Source organism: Poecilia reticulata, chromosome 3, assembly GCF_904066995.2.
Source record: "Poecilia reticulata chromosome 3, P_reticulata-male-v2, whole genome shotgun sequence".
In the NCBI taxonomy this organism is placed as follows: Eukaryota; Metazoa; Chordata; class Actinopteri; order Cyprinodontiformes; family Poeciliidae; genus Poecilia; species Poecilia reticulata.
In genome coordinates, this window is record NC_088832.1 from 35,756,041 (window position 1) to 35,777,151 (window position 21,111).

The following is a 21,111-nucleotide window of genomic DNA, read 5'->3' on the forward strand; positions in this document are numbered from 1 at the left end:
GAACCTCCAACCCGGTCCAGACCCTCACTGTGTTGATGGATGAACAATCTTATCACAGTCTGAAGGAGACGAGCGGCTGGAGCCCTTCGGTTATTTCTCCCAGCGCCTCAGCGTTGAAACGGACATGTTCTTGATTTCTACTGCAGGTTCATCCGTGTTTCAGTTGGAGCCGCCAACTGAAACACGTTCTGTCTGAGCGGCCACACGAGAACTAAAGTCAGGAGTAATAACACTATTTTCTAATGAAGTTAACGAGCTTCAGCTTATTGATAACCCGTTAGTAGGTCGCCATCTTTCTTGAAGCAAAGTAGGGTGTACGCTAACCAACCAATTGGGAAGTTAGCCTGATACGTCTCTCCTCATTGCATTATTTTTCCTAAGTTTTGCGGGGAAATAGAATGTGATAATAAGAAATAAGGAATACTAAATGATAAGGGAATGGAAATGGAAAGTAAGATTTTTCAACAAATGTGAATGAAAATAATAAAGAAATTGGGTAATAAAAAAGGGATATATGATAAATGATTAATGAAACTGGGAAATAGAAAATCGGGTTAAGGAAAAGGAAATCAAAATTTAAATTAAAAAATAGATTAATGAAAATGGGTAAATAATAAAGGCTAAATGAAAATGGACAATGAAAATAGATTAATGAAAATAGATAAATGAAAAGAAATAGAGAATTGATAATCTGAAAAATAAATAAATAAAAATTGGGTTAATAAAAAGGAAATTGAAAGTGGTTATTGAAAATAAATATAAAAATGGTAAATGGATAAAGGGATAATAAAAAATAGATAATGAAAAAGAAATGGGAAATTGATAATATGAAATAAGAAATGAAAATGGTTAATGAAAAAGCTAAATTAAAAATGGCTAAATAAAATAGATAATGAAAAAGGGAATGAGAAATTGATAATATGAAAAAATAATGAAAAATGGTAATGAAAAAGCTAATTATTATTTAACAATTATTTATTTACCATTCTCATTTTTGATTTATTTTACTCATTTTTTATTTATTTCACCCATTTATTTATTTATTTAATTTTGGCTGAAATGGCTCTCCATAGTCCGGATGCAGAACACAATGCACTGTGAAACAAAACTGCACAAAGAAAATCCGCAAAGCCGCGAGACCGTGAAAGGTGAACCGCGTTATAGCGAGGGATCACTGTACATTGTTTCTAAAAAGGGAAAGTAAAAGCATTCTACTTATTCAATCTGAAAAGACTCGGACGTAGAAAAGAACGATTAAAAGATTTAATGACAAAATGAATAACAGTTCTTTGGCGCTCGGGCCCCGGCAGAAGAGTTGAGCTGTGATTTGCTGTGAACTCGGGAGAACACCCCCGACGCTGATTAGGGATGCTCTCCCCCCAAAAGGGGGCCAAGGCCCTGAGGTGAGAGAAGGACCATAAACCGGTGAGGTGACTTCAGGGACAGGAGGAGGAGAATGCCAAGAGAAAAGAAAAGGCATAGGATATTAGTGGTCAGCCGACAGGGATGCTGTTCACGAGAAAAGGTGAGACGCTGATAGGAGGAATCGATCCGAGGTGACAGATGACGGGGAAACTTAGCTGGTGGAAGAAGGCCAGCAGTGAGATACCATAACGGCATGATGCCAGGCTGGTGAACAGGGGCCAGCTGAGGGATACGGAGCTAGAATGATACCGGGCTGGAGGATGCATGGCGGCACGGAGCCGGGCTGGTGGAAGAAGACGAGCTGAAGGGATACAGAATAGCCTGAAGAAAGACTGAAGGATCGGTGCAGGTTGGAGAGGAGCCTCGCTGGATAGAAGGAGAGAAAAGCTGGGATATGAGCCAGCTGAGGGGATACTGGGATGGCGCGGAGCCGGGCAGGTAGATGAAGGCCAGCTGAGGGGATACAGTCTGGAATGAAACCTGAAAATAAGGGTGTGAAGGAAAAAGGGGAAAGATATGCGTAACATTAATGGGATGAGAACATGCGCTTTGCATGAGGTTGACCAACCACCACCAGTGAATTGCGCAGTGCTCGTCTGGCACCGAGGGGAGCAGCGAACACGAGAAGAGATGCATAATTATGTGAAGAGAATGTTTAAAACAGATGAAGATGTTGGCGTAAGGCCAAGAGAATACCTTGCAGACTGGTTGGACATAATCTAAAGCTGAATGATATTTTTGCCTCGAGGCTTGGAACTAAGATGAGCATGAAGGAAAAGTTGAGACTCAAAATCAAGATGAAAAACTGAGGAAATATAAGGAATAAGATTACAGGCGGGATATGAGATTAGGCTTTGAAATGGGTGATTTTGTCTAATAGCTGGACAGAGCAAAGGCAGAGAGACACCTTATCAGCACTAGTGTTAAAATGACCAGATCTGTAACGAGTATAGCGGAGAGCGATGATCTGGGAAGGCTTGCAGAAATTAGCTCTCGGGAAACGGGTTACGGCAGTGAAACGGGTTACGGCAGTGAAACGGGTTTAGTAAAATGCTGAGGGGGACGGAGGGGAAGGAGGACGACCTGAGGGGAAGGAGGACGACCTGAGGGGAAGGAGGACGACCTGAGGGGAAGGAGGACGACCTCAGGGGAAGGAAGACGACCTGAGGGGAAGGAGGACGACCTGAGGGGAAGGAAGACGACCTGAGGGGAAGGAAGACGACCTGAGGGGAAGGAAGACGACCTGAGGGGAAGGAAGACGACCTGAGGGGAAGGAAGACGACCTGAGGGGAAGGAGGACGACCTCAGGGGAAGGAAGACGACCTGAGGGGAAGGAGGACGACCTCAGGGGAAGGAAGACGACCTGAGGGGAAGGAAGACGACCTGAGGGGAAGGAAGACGACCTGAGGGGAAGGAAGACGACCTGAGGGGAAGGAAGACGACCTGAGGGGAAGGAAGACGACCTGAGGGGAAGGAAGACGACCTGAAGGGAAGGAGGACGACCTCAGGGGAAGGAAGACGACCTGAGGGGAAGGAGGACGACCTCAGGGGAAGGAAGACGACCTGAGGGAAGGACGATGACCTCAGGGAAGGAAGACGACCTGAGGGGAAGGAAGACGACTGAGGAAGGAAGACGAGCTGAGGGGAAGGAGGACGACCAGGGGAAGGAGGACGACCTGAGGGGAAGGAGGACGACCTCAGGGGAAGGAAGACGACCTGAGGGGAAGGAAGACGACCTGAGGGGAAGGAAGACGACCTGAGGGGAAGGAAGACGACCTGAGGGGAAGGAAGACGACCTGAGGGGAAGGAGGACGACCTCAGGGGAAGGAAGACGACCTGAGGGGAAGGACGACGACCTCAGGGGAAGGAAGACGGCCTGAGGGGAAGGAAGACGACCTGAGGGGAAGGAAGATGGCCTGAGGGGCAGGACGACGACCTCAGGGGAAGGAGGACGACCCAGGGTTGTAGACAGTGGGATCACGTGTCTGTTTGCCAGAGGTGGATCGTAGAGGAGCCCAGTCAGCATACCTAGGTGGGCCCCATATGGGGTAAAGGAGGGCAGACAATATGGGTCACCTGCCCTACATGGCGGTGGGCCCACATAGGTTTGCCCATATAGGGCCCATGTAGGTGGTGCCCCTACATGGGCAAACCCATGTGGGGGCACCATGGAAACCGCGGACAAACCCATATGGGACCCATATTGTCTGTCCTCTTTTCCCCCATATGGGGCCCACCTAGGTGTGCTGGCTGGGAGGTGGCGAGGGAGCGGGAGATGGTGAAAGCCCCAGTCAGGCGAGAGAGGCGGGAGAAACAGCTTGAAATGATCGAGGCTGTGGCCGGGAGAAAAATCTCTTGCTTCTGAGGGGAAAAAAGGGGCCGACCTGCTTTAATGACGCAGGATGAGACGTAGAAGGACGGGGAACCACGAAGCTGTGGCGTGCGGATGAACGGATTGAACACAGCTGGAAAGCGGCTGACTGCGTGGATCCTTATAAGCGGATCCCGATTGATGATTGGACGCGCCGGGTCGAGGACCAGCGCTCAGAGCATGACGCAGCGATTGGGTGGAGCAGCTGAGGCAGAGGTTTTCCAGCTTGAATTTGCGCTTCATTTTTGAAAGCGTAATATTTACCTCATGTTACTCCTCTCAGGTTAAATCAAGGCTTAAAGCAGTTCTTGGTTTCAACAGCCATTTATTGTGGACATGTCTGACAGCATTACAAAAGCTGCCTGCAAAGGAAGCAGGTTGAAGTTCTAGAAACAAAACTTCAACTCGCCTCATGAATAATTAAGTCAGCAAACGGACCGGGCGCAGTGAAACCCGGTGACGCCCAGCCCTCAGGTCCTCCTCCCCGCGCTATAAAGCTTTGGCTGCTGGATTTAGAAGCATAGCTGACTTTCACTGTCACGTGTTCATGAGGTAATGCAGCTGATGCAACGCGGCTGCTGAAAGCTGCAAACCTGCAGCAGGAAGCGCGTTTCTCTGCACACTCAGGAACTTTGTGTGCAGAGTTCCTGAGTGTGCATGTCTGTCATCAGGTCAATGCTGATGACAAACACAATGCTGGAAATCAGCTGGTTGGGGATTTTCTCTCTCATCCTTCTTTGTCCTGCTGGTTTTTCCTTCTCATCAAGAAAAAACAAACATTTTATCAGCTTCTCTGCTGCAGGGAAAGTTCCTCCTCCTGGTTTTCACCTCACTTCTTGTCACGTCGGTATTTTGCTGATGGTGAAACAGAGGAAGAGCTCAAACTCTGGACTCCATGGGAGAGTTGAATCGTTTTCATTTGTCACCTTCATGACCATGACAGTGTTTTGCTCTGTTACATTTGGGTTGTTGAACTTCATCTGTTTCCAGAAACATTGAAACTTTGCTCAGTGAGAAACGTGATTTGATGTGTTTCTGCTCATCGGCTCTCCTGCCGCCTGCCGGCAGCTTTAGTCACGTCTGCTGAACTGATGAGAGCGCAGAAGAAACGCGAGTCACGCCCCTCTGTTTGTGTTGTCATGGTTACCAAACCCCTCTGTTTGTGTTGTCATGGTTACCAAACCCCTCTGTTTGTGTTGTCATGGTTACCAAACCCCTCTGTTTGTGTTGTCATGGTTACCAAACCCCTCTGTTTGTGTTGTCATGGTTACCAAACCCCTCTGTTTGTGTTGTCATGGTTACCAAACCGCCCGTCTTCCCTGCAGCTTGCAGGTATTTTCAGAAGCTGAAGAAACCAAACGCCTGAACCTTTTCACGCTGTTCGCCTCCAACAGAGAAACCTCAAGGTCTTCGTCTGGATCCAGACAGAAAAAGTTCAACTGAAAAGTGTGGCAGGCTTCTGTGCTTCTTTATTTAGGAGAAGTGGCCCTCTAGGGGGAGCCAGCGCACAGTTTTAGGCTGCTGTACGTTTTACAAAAACAAAATATTTAATTTAAGCTGTTAGTTAAATAAATAGTTGCTATTTATTCACTATATATTTAGTTTTCAATATTTAAATATTGAATTAAATGTTTAGTTTTAAACTAAACATTTAGCTCCAAATTAACAATTATTTTTCTGACTAAATATTTTATTCCAAATGAAATATTTAGCTTTTGATTTAAATATTTAGTTTTGAACTCAGACATTTATAAATGTAGGAATAACATGGTGAAAATATAACTTTGAAAATTAACACCTATGTTATTTTCTTTGTCTAAATGAACCAAATTATTGAAGTTAATTCTTTACAGTGTAACAGTAGTGAAGGTAATTTTATTTATTCAGCACATTTTCAGCAACAAGGCAAATCAAAGTGCTTTACATGAATCAGAGGAAATACAAAATAAAAGCCAAAGAATAAATCTACATGTTTCTTTAGTCGTCTGTATTTTAGAAACTCGTCGCGTTTCTCTGGTTCTGATGAAACTCGATGATTTTTCCTGAGTTTGTTGTAGTTTTCTAAACTAACAGGAGTTTATTTTCCTCAAAGAAAAGAATCTGCCTGATAATTACGCACATCTTGACACAACATGCTGACCTCATTACACAGATTTACAAACACTTTGACTGAATCCATGAACCTTTCAGGCTTGGAGTCAGAAAACATTTATAAAAGTGACGATTTGGTCTAAAAACTCTGTTTGCCTCCAAACCAGAACATGAAACAGAACAAAGAAGAAATAATGTAAGGAAACCACAAAGTAACTAACCTGCTGATGTCTCAGACATTTTCTCCAAGTGTTTTATGTTTTAGACCCGGTTTAGGCCCAGTTTAGACCCGGTTTACACCCAGTTTAGACCCAGTTTAGACCCAGTTTAGATCCGGATTAGGCCCAGTTTACACCCAGTTTAGACCCGGTTTAGGCCCAGTTTAGACCTGGTTTAGATCCGGTTTAGACCCAGTTTAGACCCGGTTTACACCCAGTTTAGGCCCAGTTTAGACCTGGTTTAGATCCGGATTAGGCCCAGTTTACACCCAGTTTAGACCCGGTTTAGGCCCAGTTTAGACCTGGTTTAGATCCGGTTTAGACCTGGTTTAGATCCAGTTTAGACCTTGTTTAGATCCGGTTTAGGCCTGGTTTAGGCCCAGTTTACACCCAGTTCAGACCCGGTTTAGGCCCAGTTTAGACCTGGATTAGATCCGGTTTAGGCCCAGTTTAGACCCGGTTTACACCCAGTTTAGGCCCAGTTTAGACCTGGTTTAGATCCGGATTAGGCCCAGTTTACACCCAGTTTAGACCCGGTTTAGGCCCAGTTTAGACCTGGTTTAGATCCGGATTAGGCCCAGTTTACACCCAGTTCAGACCCGGTTTAGGCCCAGTTTAGACCTGGATTAGATCCGGTTTAGGCCCAGTTTAGACCTGGTTTAGATCCGGATTAGGCCCAGTTTACACCCAGTTCAGACCCGGTTTAGGCCCAGTTTAGACCTGGATTAGATCCGGTTTAGACCCAGTTTAGACCCAGTTTAGACCCGGTTTACACCCAGTTTAGGCCCAGTTTAGACCTGGTTTAGATCAGGATTAGGCCCAGTTTACACCCAGTTTAGACCCGGTTTAGGCCCAGTTTAGACCTGGTTTAGATCCGGTTTAGACCTGGTTTAGATCCAGTTTAGACCTTGTTTAGATCCGGTTTAGGCCTGGTTTAGGCCCAGTTTACACCCAGTTCAGACCCGGTTTAGGCCCAGTTTAGACCTGGATTAGATCCGGTTTAGGCCCAGTTTACACCCAGTTTAGACCCGGTTTAGGCCCAGTTTAGACCTGGTTTAGATCCGGTTTAGACCTGGTTTAGATCCAGTTTAGACCTGGTTTAGATCCGGTTTAGGCCCAGTTTACACCCGGTTTAGGCCCAGTTTACACCCAGTTTAGACCCGGTTTAGGCGCAGTTTAGACCCAGTTTAGACCTGGGTTAGGCCCAGTATACACCCAGTTCAGACCCGGTTTAGGCCCAGTTTACACCCAGTTTAGACCTGGTTTAGGCCCAGTTTACACCCAGTTTAGACCCGGTTTAGGCCCAGTTTAGACCTGGTTTAGGCCCAGTTTAGACCTGGTTTAGGCCCAGTTTAGACCTGGTTTAGACCCGGTTTAGGCCCAGTTTAGACCCGGTTTAGCCCCAGTTTAGATCCGGTTTAGGCCCAGTTTAGACCCGGTTTAGCCCCAGTTTAGATCCGGTTTAGGCCCAGTTTAGACCCGGTTTAGGCCCAGTTTAGACCTGGTTTAGGCCCAGTTTAGCCCCAGTTTAGACCCGGTCTAGGCCCAGTTTAGACCTGGTTTAGATCCGGTTTAAACCTGGTTTAGATCCGGTTTAGGCCAGGTTTACACCCAGTTCAGACCCGGTTTAGGCCCAGTTTACACCCAGTTTAGACCTGGTTTAGATCCTGTTTAGGCCCAGTTTACACCCAGTTTAGACCCGGTTTAGGCCCAGTTTAGACCCGGTTTAGGCCCAGGTTAGACCTGGTTTAGATCCGGTTTAGGCCCAGTTTACACCCAGTTTAGGCCCAGTTTAGACCCGGTTTAGATCCGGCATTTAGAAACCAGAAGATCGTTGGTTCTGTGAGGAACTGTTCTTCAGAATGGACCCACATCGTGGAGAGTTTACTCAACAGATTTCAGCAGAACCTGAATGAAGGTCATCAGGTTTCCCTCCAGTTTTAGAGCTGAAGGTCACCAGATGAGTGACCCCTGCCTCTTCGTCATCATCATCATCATCTGCAGCAGCATGAACCTCCAGAGGAAACGACATCCTTGTAGTGAGACAACAAATTACTGAGAAGTGTCCTGTTTGGCGTTTCCTCTGCAGGCCGGCGGATGAAGAGTTTGACCTTCAGGAAGCCGAGATGTGGGTCAGAGAGCGGCGTGGCGCCATCATCTCACCTTCTGCCCTCAAACTTTAAGATCTGATCTGTATTTGCTGGTTTCTGGTGAATCTGAGTCACACTGATCTGGGAATGAACCCAAAATCTATGGAGTTTGATTTGTCTCACAATTATTCAATAAAAAAAAAAAAAAATTAAAAGAAAAAAATCTTAAAAACTTTTGAATCATAAAAATAATTTTTTACAAAACAAAAAAATGTTTAAAGTTTTTTTTTTTGAAATCATAAATTTTTGTTTGAATTTGTTTGAAATTCAAACAAATTCAAACATGACATGCAATTTTGATATGCAAAATTTTGCATATCAGAATTTTTTGGTTGAGTCTAAGTTTTTGTTGAAGCTCCTGTTTTTTGGCTGAACTCAACGTTTTTTGGGAATCTCACATGAACATCCGGGGCTTAAGGACGAGCAATGGACCCTAAAAGCAACACTTCCTTCCCTACCTGACCTCCTCTGACTCAACACTTGCTGGTCTCTCCATCCTCATGTTCTGATCGTCTCCAGCAGCTGGAGGAATCAGTCAGACCTACAAGCCTGTCCTGCTTCAGCTGCACTCTGCTGGTCATACTAGAATGGGGAATCAGGAGAACACCAATTTAATTTAATATCATAACACAGCAAAAGGCATATTATATCTAATTCGGAATAAAACTAAGTACAAGACACACGCACACCAAATAATAAAAACACAGAAATTATGTGAATATCCTCCTTTGGCCTGTGACCAACCAGCTTAGTTTTACATTTTACATCTGGAAGAAAACATATATTTAAGAGTTACATTGTCTCCCCTCATAGACAACACTGTGCTTGGTAAATAAATCATCTGCAGTGGTGCAGATTAACGTGGACATAATAACATTGGAGCAACGATCCGCTGTTTTCCCACTTTAGCTTCAATGCTAGTTAATACACACACACACACACACACACACACACACACACACACACACACACACACACACACACACACACACACACACACACACGGAGGATTACACAACAGTATTTAACACATTTCCTCCAGGTATATTTGGTATTTTCCACGCTTAATGCCGCTCAGCAGCGGTTCGCTGGTTAACGAATTCAACATGAAGACAGGCGAATATCACACAAGCCTAGTTTATGAACTTTACCCAGTGCTAACATTAGCTAGCACAATATGCTACCGCGGCAGACAAAATATGTGACTGTCGTCATAAGTTGTGTAAGATTTATTCTTTGAAACAGGGCGGACACTTTAGTAGCTGCTAAACGGTGTAATGTTGTAAAGATGACTGACCTTCATATTCTGTGTCCCGCCACCGGAACCCTGCAGTTCGGGACACAGCTCTGAGAGCGCTAACCAATCAGAACACGTCTTACATCGCTCGTCCTTAAGCCCCGCCCCGGATGTTCATGTGAGATCCGCAACCAAAACACGTGTTGCGTGGACTCTAATGCAGCTTCCGCGTTCGGGGAAAAGCGGCTCGATTGTTTCCGATCCAATAAAATATCATTTTTACACTCGGTGCCTGCAGGACCTGGCCGACCCGAACATCGATCCGAAGCCCCAACAAGCTGGAGGAAGGATTTAAGATGTAGCCTCGTCATACATTCACTGACACCGAGGTGAGTTTCACTTAAACTTTGTGGCTAACATTAGCTTATGCTAGTAGGCAATATTCTCAGACAATAATTGTGAAACACATCTAACTCCATAAAAATCAAGCAATTAGAAATATAAACTTCCGGTTTCTGTCCAGCAGGTGGTGCTAGACTTCCATCTGCAGCGTCATGGTTGGTGCTGGCTGGTGACGTCACTGATTCAGGTTATTAATAATAATGATAATAATAACTCTCCACCGGTCTGAGATGTTTGGCTCTTTTCTAAATAATCTGCTGGTTTCCATTAATTACCAGGGATGTGAACAAATGGACATTATTGAATTTTATTTTTATTGTTTTACAAAAGAATACAGTCATAATCATCGAGTTACAATATTTATCCCAATGAGTTACTTTTGCCAAATATTTTCAAAATAAAACTTTGAGCAGATTTTAAACATACTTTTCATTGTGGTTTTAAAAACTGTATTTTTTTATGTAATCTTCTAATTTTATTTTCATTAACTCTAAGTGGAAAATCATTAACAAAATTAAAGTTTTCAAACATCCATCAGTGTGCAATTCATCGTGTGTCTGTGTGATAAAATTCCTAATAAATGGGTTTTCCAGCAATTTTCCAGTTTGTTATAATTATTTGTTTTGTCTTTTTTTATTGTAAACACAGAAAACTAGTTATGCTCAAGTTTTAAATATCTCATAATATTTGTGTAGTGTGTGAAATATTCTGATTTCCCTTTTATCTCTTATATTCACCTGGTGAATATAAATGAGTGAAATTAATTGCCTTTCAATTCTAATTGATTGAATTTCTGTGTATAAATGTCATCTTATATTTCCCTGCTGCACACAGGACCGATGGGTCAGGTGTTTCTGGAGGATCAGGACCTTTCCGATCTCATCAACCCTCTGATCCGATGGAGCGGCTGCAGGAACACGCTGACCCTCCACAGGATCCCAGATCCAGGCCTCGATGTCCTGCAGCATGGAGAAACGTCCTGGTCCAACACACCTGGATCGAATGGCTGCTTGAGGTTCTGATAGTGGCCTCATGATTCGACTCGGTGTGTTAAAGCAGAGACTATAAACGTTGGACGACACCAACCCTGAACTCCTGAACCGGAGTCAAAGTCCTGCTGTTCAACCTTCACCCAGCTGAGTCACATTTAGCTGCCTTCAGTGGAAACATGACCTGTGGTGAGGCGGATCAGGAGTATTCATACTCTAAAACCATTTTGGTTTCCATTTGTTCAAAGTAAATTACCAACATATCAATAGTTTGACCACTGAGATACGGCAGAAAAAGGTTTGGTTTTAATAGAGTCTAGGCTGAAACGATTCCTCGAATGATTCGAGTTCCTCGATTATTAAAATACTTCAAGGAAACTTTTCCTGCCTTTATGTTGTATCATGTAGCGCACCGTGTTCTGGCCGGGACATCGCTTGTGTGATGACATCACCGATGATGTCATCCTGCGTGGCGCTGGCTCTGAAGTTCACGGCGTAAAGGTCAGACATGGTGACCTGGGAGCCCTGACCCGAAGCCGGGCTCTGGGGGGCGAAGATGGTTCCGGTGTTTCTGAGCTGGAAACACCGGACCGGATCCGGACCGGAAGCGCAGTGTGTTTGGTGAATAAATCCAGCACCAGGTCTTCATACTGCTGAAGCAGCAAAACATGGTTTCAGCTAAATCACTGATCAAAGGTCGATACGTTTTAAATACGTATTAATGATTAACTGGTGGATGAACTCTGGCTGAACTCTGGTGGGTTGATACTCTGTCCTCCTCATGTTTGTCTGTCGCTAATGTCTTTCTCCACCTAACCTTTGACCCCAGCAGGTCGGTTAAAGCTTTGGTCCGCACCAGCTCACGTCTTAATGCTGGCAAACACAAAACCTTTTGTGTTTTTGTTTTCATGTTTATGTCAAAACCTCCATCGACACACAGCTAATGTACGTAGAGTTTGGTTAAATAGATCAGCCTAGAAATCAGCCAGAGTTCATCTACCAGTTAATCATTAATACATATTTAAAACGTATCGACCTTTGATCAGTGATTTAGCTGAAACCATGTTTTGCTGCTTCAGCAGCATGAAGACCTGCTGCTGGATTTATTCACCAAACAATAAACTTTCCAAACATGAATAATGATCTGGACTAACGTTCACACAGAATCCAGGTTCAACTGGGTCTGAAATCCATCAAGAGCCCATTTCTGAACAATACATTTAATATTTGTGTACATATTTGACCACATATCTACAACAACCTGGAGCTACGCACAAATCTTCTTTTTACAGTTTACAAATCATGTTTCACAGATAAAACTCTCCAAAGTTACAAAGATTACAAATCCACTGTTACACACTCGGGTATTTTGAGACCATTTTCTCTCCATATCTTCTCTGCCTCCACTAAGCGGTCGGCAGGTCCAGACCTCAGTCCGGTGTTTTCCTCCCAGGGGAACCGGAAGCTGCAGCCGGCCCCCGTGACGTCCGGAGAGAGGCGGCGGTTCCCACGCTTTGCTCCGAGCTCCGAGGAACACCGACTGAAATCTGAATGAAGCGTTTCAGAAACCATGTGATCCCTGCAGACAATCCTCTGAAAGGGATCCACACACACACACACACACACACACACACACACACACACAGACTCACACACACACACACACACAGACTCACACACACAGACTCACACACACACACTCACACACACACACACACAGACTCACACACACACACACACACAGACTCACACACACAGACTCACACACACACACACACACACACACACACACAGACTCACACACACACACACACACACACTCACACACACACACACACACAGACTCACACACACACACACACACATTCTCACACACACACACACACAGACTCACACACAGACACACGCAGGCTCACACACACACATTCTCACACACACACACACAGACTCACACACATGCAGGCTCCCACACACACACACACACTCTCACACACACACACACACACATTCACACACACACAGGCTCACACACACATTCACACACACAGACACACACACATTCTCACACACACACACATTCTCACACACACACATTCTCATACACACACACACATTCACACACACACAGGCTCACACACACATACACACACACACACAGACTCACACACACACACAGACTCACACACACAGGCTCCCACACACACACACACACACACACAGACTCACATACACACACAGACTCACACACTCACACACAGACTCACACACACACTCACACACACACACAGGCTCACACACACGCACACACACACACAGGCTCACACACACACACACAGACACACACACACACACACACACACTCACACACACACACACACACACACACACACACACACACACAGACACACACACACACACACACACAGGCTCACACACACACAGGCTCACACACACACATTCACACACACAGACACACACAGGCTCACTCACACACACACACACAGAGTCACACACACACAGGCTCACACACACACACACACACACACACACTCACACACACACACACACACACTCACACACACACACACACTCACACACACACACACACACACACACATTCTCACACACATTCTCACACACACACATTCTCATGCACACACACACATTCACACACACACATTCACACACACACAGGCTCGCCCCTGCAGTCTCTTCATCTCCTTCTGAAATGCTCCTGCTCCTCCTCCTCACACATCCACTCCGTCTGGACTTCAGATCCGGTCGGACCTCCGGCTCCTCTGCCTCCTCCGGCCTCAGCGCGGATAAAAACCCGGATTTGAAGCCTCGGCGGCTCCAGGCTGCGGCTCACACACTCAGCATGGGTGAGGTTTCCTCTGCTGGCTCCATCTGGAGGAGCCGCTTCAGAGTCTCTTTAGTTTATTACATTTCTTATTTCAGTCTAAAATGAAACATATTTCTGTGTTTTTTCCTGCACAGCCAGAATCAAACGACTTAATGATAAAATACTGTGACATGTAAATGTTTATAATTTAGAAATCGGTTCATTTATTTTTATATTCAGCTTTTATCTTATGTTTCCAAGGCGGAAGGTGTCGCATGTGTTTTTATTTTAAATTTAAAGAACATCTGTTTATTCTCACAGAAAACGAAAAATTATTACTGGAGAAAATTAATTATTAAATTAATTTTGATATTTGAAGCGAGAAATGCTTTTTATTTTTGTATAATCATACAGAACAAGTTTGTTATTAAAAATAATTGAAATGATGATATTTTATTAATAATTATTACTTCTAATATTATTATAATAAACATTAATAAATTGTTATTACTACTACTTATAACGGTAATAATAAAGCCTCCTCCTCCGTGTGAAATCTGTTCTGACCTGTCCGGTCCGGTTCCGGTCCGGTTCCGGTCCGGTTCCGGTGTGTCCAGCTCAGAAAGCGGCTCTGATCGTCTTCGCCCACCAGAGCCCGGCTTCGTTCAACGCGGCGCTGCGGGACGCGGCGGTCCAGGAGCTGTCGGGTCAGGGCTTCCGGGTCACCGTGTCTGACCTTTACGCCATGAACTTCAGAGCCAGCGCCACGCAGGATGACATCATCGGTGACACCCCCCCCCCCCCTTCCCCCCATGAATTTGTGTCGCCGTCCTTTATGCTCAGTCTGTTCATGATTAACATGGTTATGACTGAAAAATGATTTTTTTTTTCTGTGCTCATTTCCCAGCAGATTTCAGTTCATTTTTTGTTCTGTTATTTTTATGTTTTATTCTCCGTTTCTTTTCTTTTTTTAAATATTTTCCAGCGTCTCTGCAGATCTTTTCCATATTTTACAGCCATTTTCTTTTCTTTTTTTTAATTTTTTGTCTTTTCCTTCATTCTTTCATACTTTTGTGGTCAGTTTCCTGTGATGTCTGCAGAGTTTCTCCTCCTGCTGATGCGGTTTCTGTTGCCTAGGCGACCTGAAGAACCCGGATAACTTCCAGTACGGCGATGAGACGATGCGGGCCTGGACCGAGGGCCGCCTGAGCGATGACATCACCGCCGAGCAGCGCAAGCTGCAGGAGGCGCAGCTGATCATCTTCCAGGTCAGAGGTCACGACCGTCACTCCTCTGGACCTGAGCAAAATCAGCTTCAGTCAAATTTAACTAAATAAGAGTCAAGTGCCCCAGAGGTCATCAGAGGTCATCAGAGGTCATCATCAAAATGTTCAAACAAAAAACTTTGCAGCACAAAAGCAAAAAACTGAATTGATTATTTGACATCAATTGTTTGATTTAATAAAAAAGTTGATCAACCTGTAAATGTGTTTCACCAGGAATCGTTTCTCAGGTTTATGAAAAAAAAAACGATTACAAGTTTTCTGGACAATAAATCGTCTCAGTAGTTATTACGATAATCGATAATATTATTGTTCAGTGATACTGGCATGACTACACATTCTCAAAGATCAATAATGTTTACATTTAAATGGAAGACGTTTTAAAAATCCATAATAAATAAAACGACAAATATAATGAAATATTCTGTGAAAAGAAAATCATCTTTCAAAAAGATCTGAAGACTTTTAGCATCCAGCTTCTGGTAGGAAGAGAAAAACAATAAACCATGAAACGGAAACTCCTGAGTTTTGATTCATTGATTTATTGCTTATTTCAACAGGTGTGTCATTTGCTTAACATACCTGAGTTTAACACACCTGAGTTTAACACACCTGAGTTTAACATACCTGAGTTTAACACACCTGAGTTTAACATACCTGAGTTTAACACACCTGAGTTTAACACACCTGGGTTTAACACACCTGAGTTTAACACACCTGAGTTTAACACACCTGAGTTTAACACACCTGAGTTTAACACACCTGAGTTTAACATACCTGGGTTTAACACACCTGGGTTTAACACACCTGGGTTTAGCACACCTGAGTTTAACACACCTGAGTTTAACACACCTGAGTTTAACATACCTGAGTTTAACACACCTGAGTTTAACACACCTGAGTTTAACACACCTGAGTTTAACATACCTGAGTTTAACACACCTGAGTTTAACACACCTGAGTTTAACATACCTGAGTTTAACACACCTGAGTTTAACACACCTGAGTTTAACATACCTGAGTTTAACACACCTGAGTTTAACACACCTGGGTTTAACACACCTGAGTTTAACACACCTGAGTTTAACACACCTGAGTTTAACATACCTGAGTTTAACACACCTGGGTTTAACACACCTGAGTTTAACACACCTGAGTTTAACACACCTGAGTTTAACACACCTGGGTTTAACACACCTGAGTTTAACATACCTGGGTTTAACACACCTGAGTTTAACACACCTGGGTTTAGCACACCTGAGTTTAACACACCTGAGTTTAACACACCTGGGTTTAACACACCTGGGTTTAACACACCTGAGTTTAACACACCTGAGTTTAACACACCTGAGTTTAACATACCTGGGTTTAACACACCTGGGTTTAACACACCTGGGTTTAACACACCTGGGTTTAGCACACCTGAGTTTAACATACCTAAGTTTAACACACCTGAGTTTAACACACCTGAGTTTAACATACCTGGGTTTAACACACCTGGGTTTAACACACCTGGGTTTAACATACCTGGGTTTAACACACCTGGGTTTAACACACCTGGGTTTAACACACCTGAGTTTAAGATAGATAGATAGATAGATAAATCTTTATTGTCATTATCACAAGAACAACGAAATTTAAAAAGTGCTGTAAGTCAGTGCATATGCTAAAAAAAAGAAAACTTGTGTCACACTTTACATATACTGTAAGAAATACATAACAAGTAGGTGATAAAATAAAACTAATAAATAATAAGAATAACCACATTCTCACACACATCATTCATAATGATTAATGGTTATTTGATTGCATTTAGTTTTGTTATTGCTGTAGGATAAAAACTGTCTCTGAATCGGTTGGTTCTTGTTCTGATTGCTCTGCATCGTCTGCCTGAAGGCATCAGTGTAAACAGAGAATATCCGGGGTGAGAAGTGTCCTTTGTGATGAGTTGTGCCTTTTTTAGACAGCTGTCACTGTGCAAGTCCTCCAGTGAGGGGAGAGAACAGCCAATGATTTTTTGGGCTGTATTCACAACCCTTTGTAGAGCTTTCCTTTGAGCCGCAGTGCTGTTGTTATACCATAAGTCAGTATGCTCTCTATGGAGCACCTGTAAAAGGACACCAGCAGTTTCTCCTTGATGTTGTTCTTCCTGAGAACCCTCAGGAAGTAAAGTCTTTGCTGGGCCTTTTTTATCAGCTCGAAGGTGTTCACGTTCCATGTGAGGCCCTGCTCAATGTGGACCCCCAGAAAACGAAAGTCAGCTACCCTTTCACACATTTTCCCCCAATGTGTAGTGGTTTGATGTCCGTTCTTTTCCTCCTGTAATCTATTATGAGTTCTTTTGTCTTTGTGCTGTTGAGGAGCAGATTGTTCTCCCTGCACCACACTGACAGCTGCTCCACCTCATCTCTATAGGCTGACTCATCACCGCCTGAGATGAGCCCCACTACTGTGGTGTCATCAGCAAACTTGATGATGGTGTTGCTGTGGTGGGCAGAGGTGCAGTCATATGTGTACAGACAATAGAGCAGGGGGCTCAGCACACAGCCCTGGGGAGAGCCAGTACTAAGGCTAAGGGCAGTGGATGTGTGTTGTCCCACCCTGACTCTCTGCTGTCGGACTGTCGGTAGTGTGGCTGCCTCTGTTGGTTTCACATCGAAGCGGGCAAAGAAGAGGTTCAGCTCCTCTGCCAGCGCGGCGTCGCCTTCCGCAGCTGCGAAGTTGGTCCTGTGGTTGGTGAAATGCTGGATTCCCTGCCACACCTGCCTGCTGTTGTTGCTTTCAAGATAGTCCTCTATCCTCCTCCTGTAGTCGGACTTAGCCCTTCTGATGCCTCTCTTCAAGTTAGCTCGGGCTGTACTATAGACGGTCTCCCAGATTCTCCCTCAGAGTGGGTTTATCCCCCAACCTGTCCAGTTCTGATGTTAGGTTCTTCCCCAGTCCGGTCCGGTCCTCTGATCCGGTCCGGTCCGGTGTTTGGCTCATGCAGATTTCTTGGCTGGACTCAGGTGAAAGTTTCCAGGAATTGTCCACAGCTGGAACATTTCAATTATTTCCAAATTCCTTCCTGACTTTCCAGGTCGGCGTTTATTTCCCTCTGATTAAAACGGACCTCAGTGCAGAACAGAACCTAATCGGACCCACTTCATTTGACAGGTTCTGCATGAGCCTGACGTGATTCTGACATGGACATGAAGGAATCCTTATGAAAGTCATTCAGTTAATAATTCATTTCCTGTATTTTCAATAAACAATTCTACTTGCACTGAGTCAACCATCAATTTTATTGTTAGATGTTACTGCCATTATTATTATTATTATTATTATTATTATTATTATTATTATTGTTATTACTGATGAAGAGTTTTTTCCTCTTCATCAGTCGTAGTGCTGTTATATTTATTATGATCAGTAAAGTAACTAAGGTTTTGTGTATTTGATCATTTTTGTTAAACTTTAGTTTCTTCCTCTGCCACATGATCAAACCCTCCGTACTGAAGGGTCGACTCACTCTGGACTCTTTTCTTTTCTGTTCGTTGAATCTTAACGCCTGTATTTGATTTGTTTACATCACAATAAAACAAACAAAAAATCCAAACATTTTTATTATTTTGTTATTCTTCTACACATGTCAGCTGGGTTGGCTGCTCTGTGTTTAACTGTTAGGGAAGAAATACAGAATTTGCCTCAAATCTTGTTAAAATGAAAAAGATTATCGTCTTAATGCCGTTATAATGAGGTTTATATCTTATTAAAATAAAAATATGTGCTGCTTTACAGAAGAGAGGTGGTAACGGTGAGACAGGCCTGTTTTAGAGTCACAGTCGGCCAGAGGAGGTTGTTTGATGCCTCGTTTGAATGAGACGTAAAGTGGATTTCTCCTGTCGTCCCTCCAGTTCCCCCTGTACTGGTTCAGCGTCCCGGCCGTCCTGAAGGGTTGGTTCGACCGCGTCCTCACTCAGGGGTTCGCCTTCAGCCTGTCGAAAATCTACAGCAAGGGCGTTTTCAAGGTCAGCCACCCAGGAACGATCTCCAAACCTGACACAATAAATGTTGAACGCTGCTGATCCGTGTTTCCTTCCAGGACAAGAAGGTTCTGCTGTCGTTCACCACCGGAGCCCCAGAGTCCATGTTTCAGCCTGACGGCATCGACGGAGACATAAACGTCACGCTGTGGCCGCTGCAGGTGAGACACCCCAAGGTCACGGCCAAGAGGAGTTCTGCATCCAAACATGTTCATGGAAAGTTGAGTGGAAGGAAAAAGTGTGAAGGTGCACCAGGGAGAACCGAAGCGTCGGCAGGATTGTGAAGAAAAGTCCATTTAAGAACCAGAATCAGAAAGAAAAGTGGCGCTACATTGAACCCAGAAAGTTGGCTCAAATCAAATAATTTTAAAAAATTCAAAGTGGAAAAAAAGTAATTTAAAACAAACAAAAGAAGGTTTAACAGGAAAAATAAAATTAAATGTTTACCTGACTGGTTATGAAAAATAACATGACCTGAAAATGTTGCACAAATTTGTTGAAATCATATTTTTGTGCTGTGATGTTGACATTAGCAGCTTGAATTATTTTTCAAAACCAACAAACATCAAAATGTTCTAAGGACATTTCCATTTCCCACGGTCTCTGAATGCAACAGCTGGGAATATTTTCACTGAATTTTATTCTTTAGTAAAAAAAAATTCTACAAATTAAAATTATTTATGTTCCTAAATGTTTTATTTTGAACACATGTTGTGGCTCCAATTTAGCTCCATACAATAAATAATTATATTTTTCTTGATATTTTAATTATTAGATTTTTGTCTGTTTGACCAGTAGTGTTAGACGCTGACCTCTGACCCCAGTGTTTTCTGTGTTTATTTGGTAAAACGTTTGGAAATCTAAAAGTCCTCCATGTTGGTTTGTTTTTTCTTCAGCACGGGATTCTGAACTTCTGCGGGTTTCAGGTTCTGGCTCCTCAGATCTTCTGGGATCCGGCTCACTGTCCCGCCGCCAAACGCGCCCAGATGCTGGACGGATGGCGCGCTCGCCTGGGGGGCCTGCTGACGGAGAGACCTTTGACCTTTGCCCCCCGTGAGCTCTTTGACCTCAGTTTCCAGGCGGGGTTCAGGCTGCGGCCCGAAGTGAAGGAGGAGCAGAAGGCGCAGCCGTTCGGCCTCTCCACTGGGCATCACCTCGGAAAGCCGCTGCCGCCAGACGACCAGACCAGAGCGCCATCTGCAGGCGGAAACAAGAAATAGCAGCTCATCTTTATCTCCATCACTTCCTGCAGATTTTATGTTTTATCTTTTATTTTTAACACATGATTTAACCAAGATATTTACCAAAACAATGTATTGAAACTTCATCAATTCAAACACGTTAAAGGTGCAGCGTGAAGGATGTAGTGCCATATGTGTGTGTGTGTGTGTGTGTGTGTGTGTGTGTGTGTGTGTGTGTGTGTGTGTGTGTGTGTCCTTTATTTTGTTTTGAGAGAATATCTGTTAATGTTCTTGTTTTGTGACTTCTGTATTTCTCATTATTACATTTTCAGTGTTGTGATCTTTTCATAAACCATAAAACTAAATCATTCTGTGCTTTGAGTTTTGTAAAAAAAAAAAATTATTGAGAAATTTGTCTTTTAATGAGTTGACAGTAAACTATAACGTGTTTCCAAGAGGATATGACGTCATGTTTTTAAATTTACACAGACAAAAATGATTAACAATAATCTGAGTTATTTAGTCTGATGAGAAAGAAAAATGGGGTTTAATTTTTCTGTCATATTTTCACTCATTTATTAATTTATAAATGTCATTTTAAAACTAAATATTTAGCTCCATACAAAAATATTTATCTTTGAGCTAGCAAAAATAATTAGTTTACAAAATATACTTAGCTAACATGCTAATTCACGTGTCGATAAGTGGAAGTAGACTATCAAAATAAAAGTTGTGTGACTGAAATCTGTTATTCATGCACACATGCGCATCAAATTATTTTAATTTCTAAATAAAACAACAGTGATGTCCAGCTCCTGTATTCTGTTCCTCCTGTGGCATCACAGCAGTAGTTTACCTTACCAATATGGCGGCGATGTTAACGGGCGAAACTATGAG

At 43.5% G+C, this 21,111-nt stretch overlaps 2 protein-coding genes and 1 long non-coding RNA gene across 4 annotated transcripts in view; 2 read left to right on the forward strand and 1 right to left on the reverse strand.

Annotated features, from left to right (window-relative positions):
• LOC103460101 (voltage-gated potassium channel regulatory subunit KCNG4-like) overlaps positions 1-21,111 on the reverse strand; it is a 258,663-nt gene that overhangs the window by 216,760 nt on the left and 20,792 nt on the right. The window lies entirely within an intron of this gene.
• On the forward strand, positions 9,082-11,524 carry LOC108165927 (uncharacterized). Its single transcript, XR_001776247.2, has 3 exons — positions 9,082-9,881; positions 10,019-10,081; positions 10,729-11,524. It is a non-coding gene; the product is annotated as an uncharacterized LOC108165927 (long non-coding RNA).
• Positions 13,571-20,579, forward strand: nqo1 (NAD(P)H dehydrogenase, quinone 1). Its single transcript, XM_081605648.1, has 6 exons — positions 13,571-13,765; positions 14,343-14,510; positions 14,863-14,993; positions 18,905-19,018; positions 19,093-19,194; positions 19,930-20,579. Exons 1-6 carry the CDS (start codon positions 13,612-13,614, stop codon positions 20,251-20,253), a joined length of 993 nt encoding a protein of 330 aa, XP_081461774.1. The 5' UTR covers positions 13,571-13,611; the 3' UTR covers positions 20,254-20,579.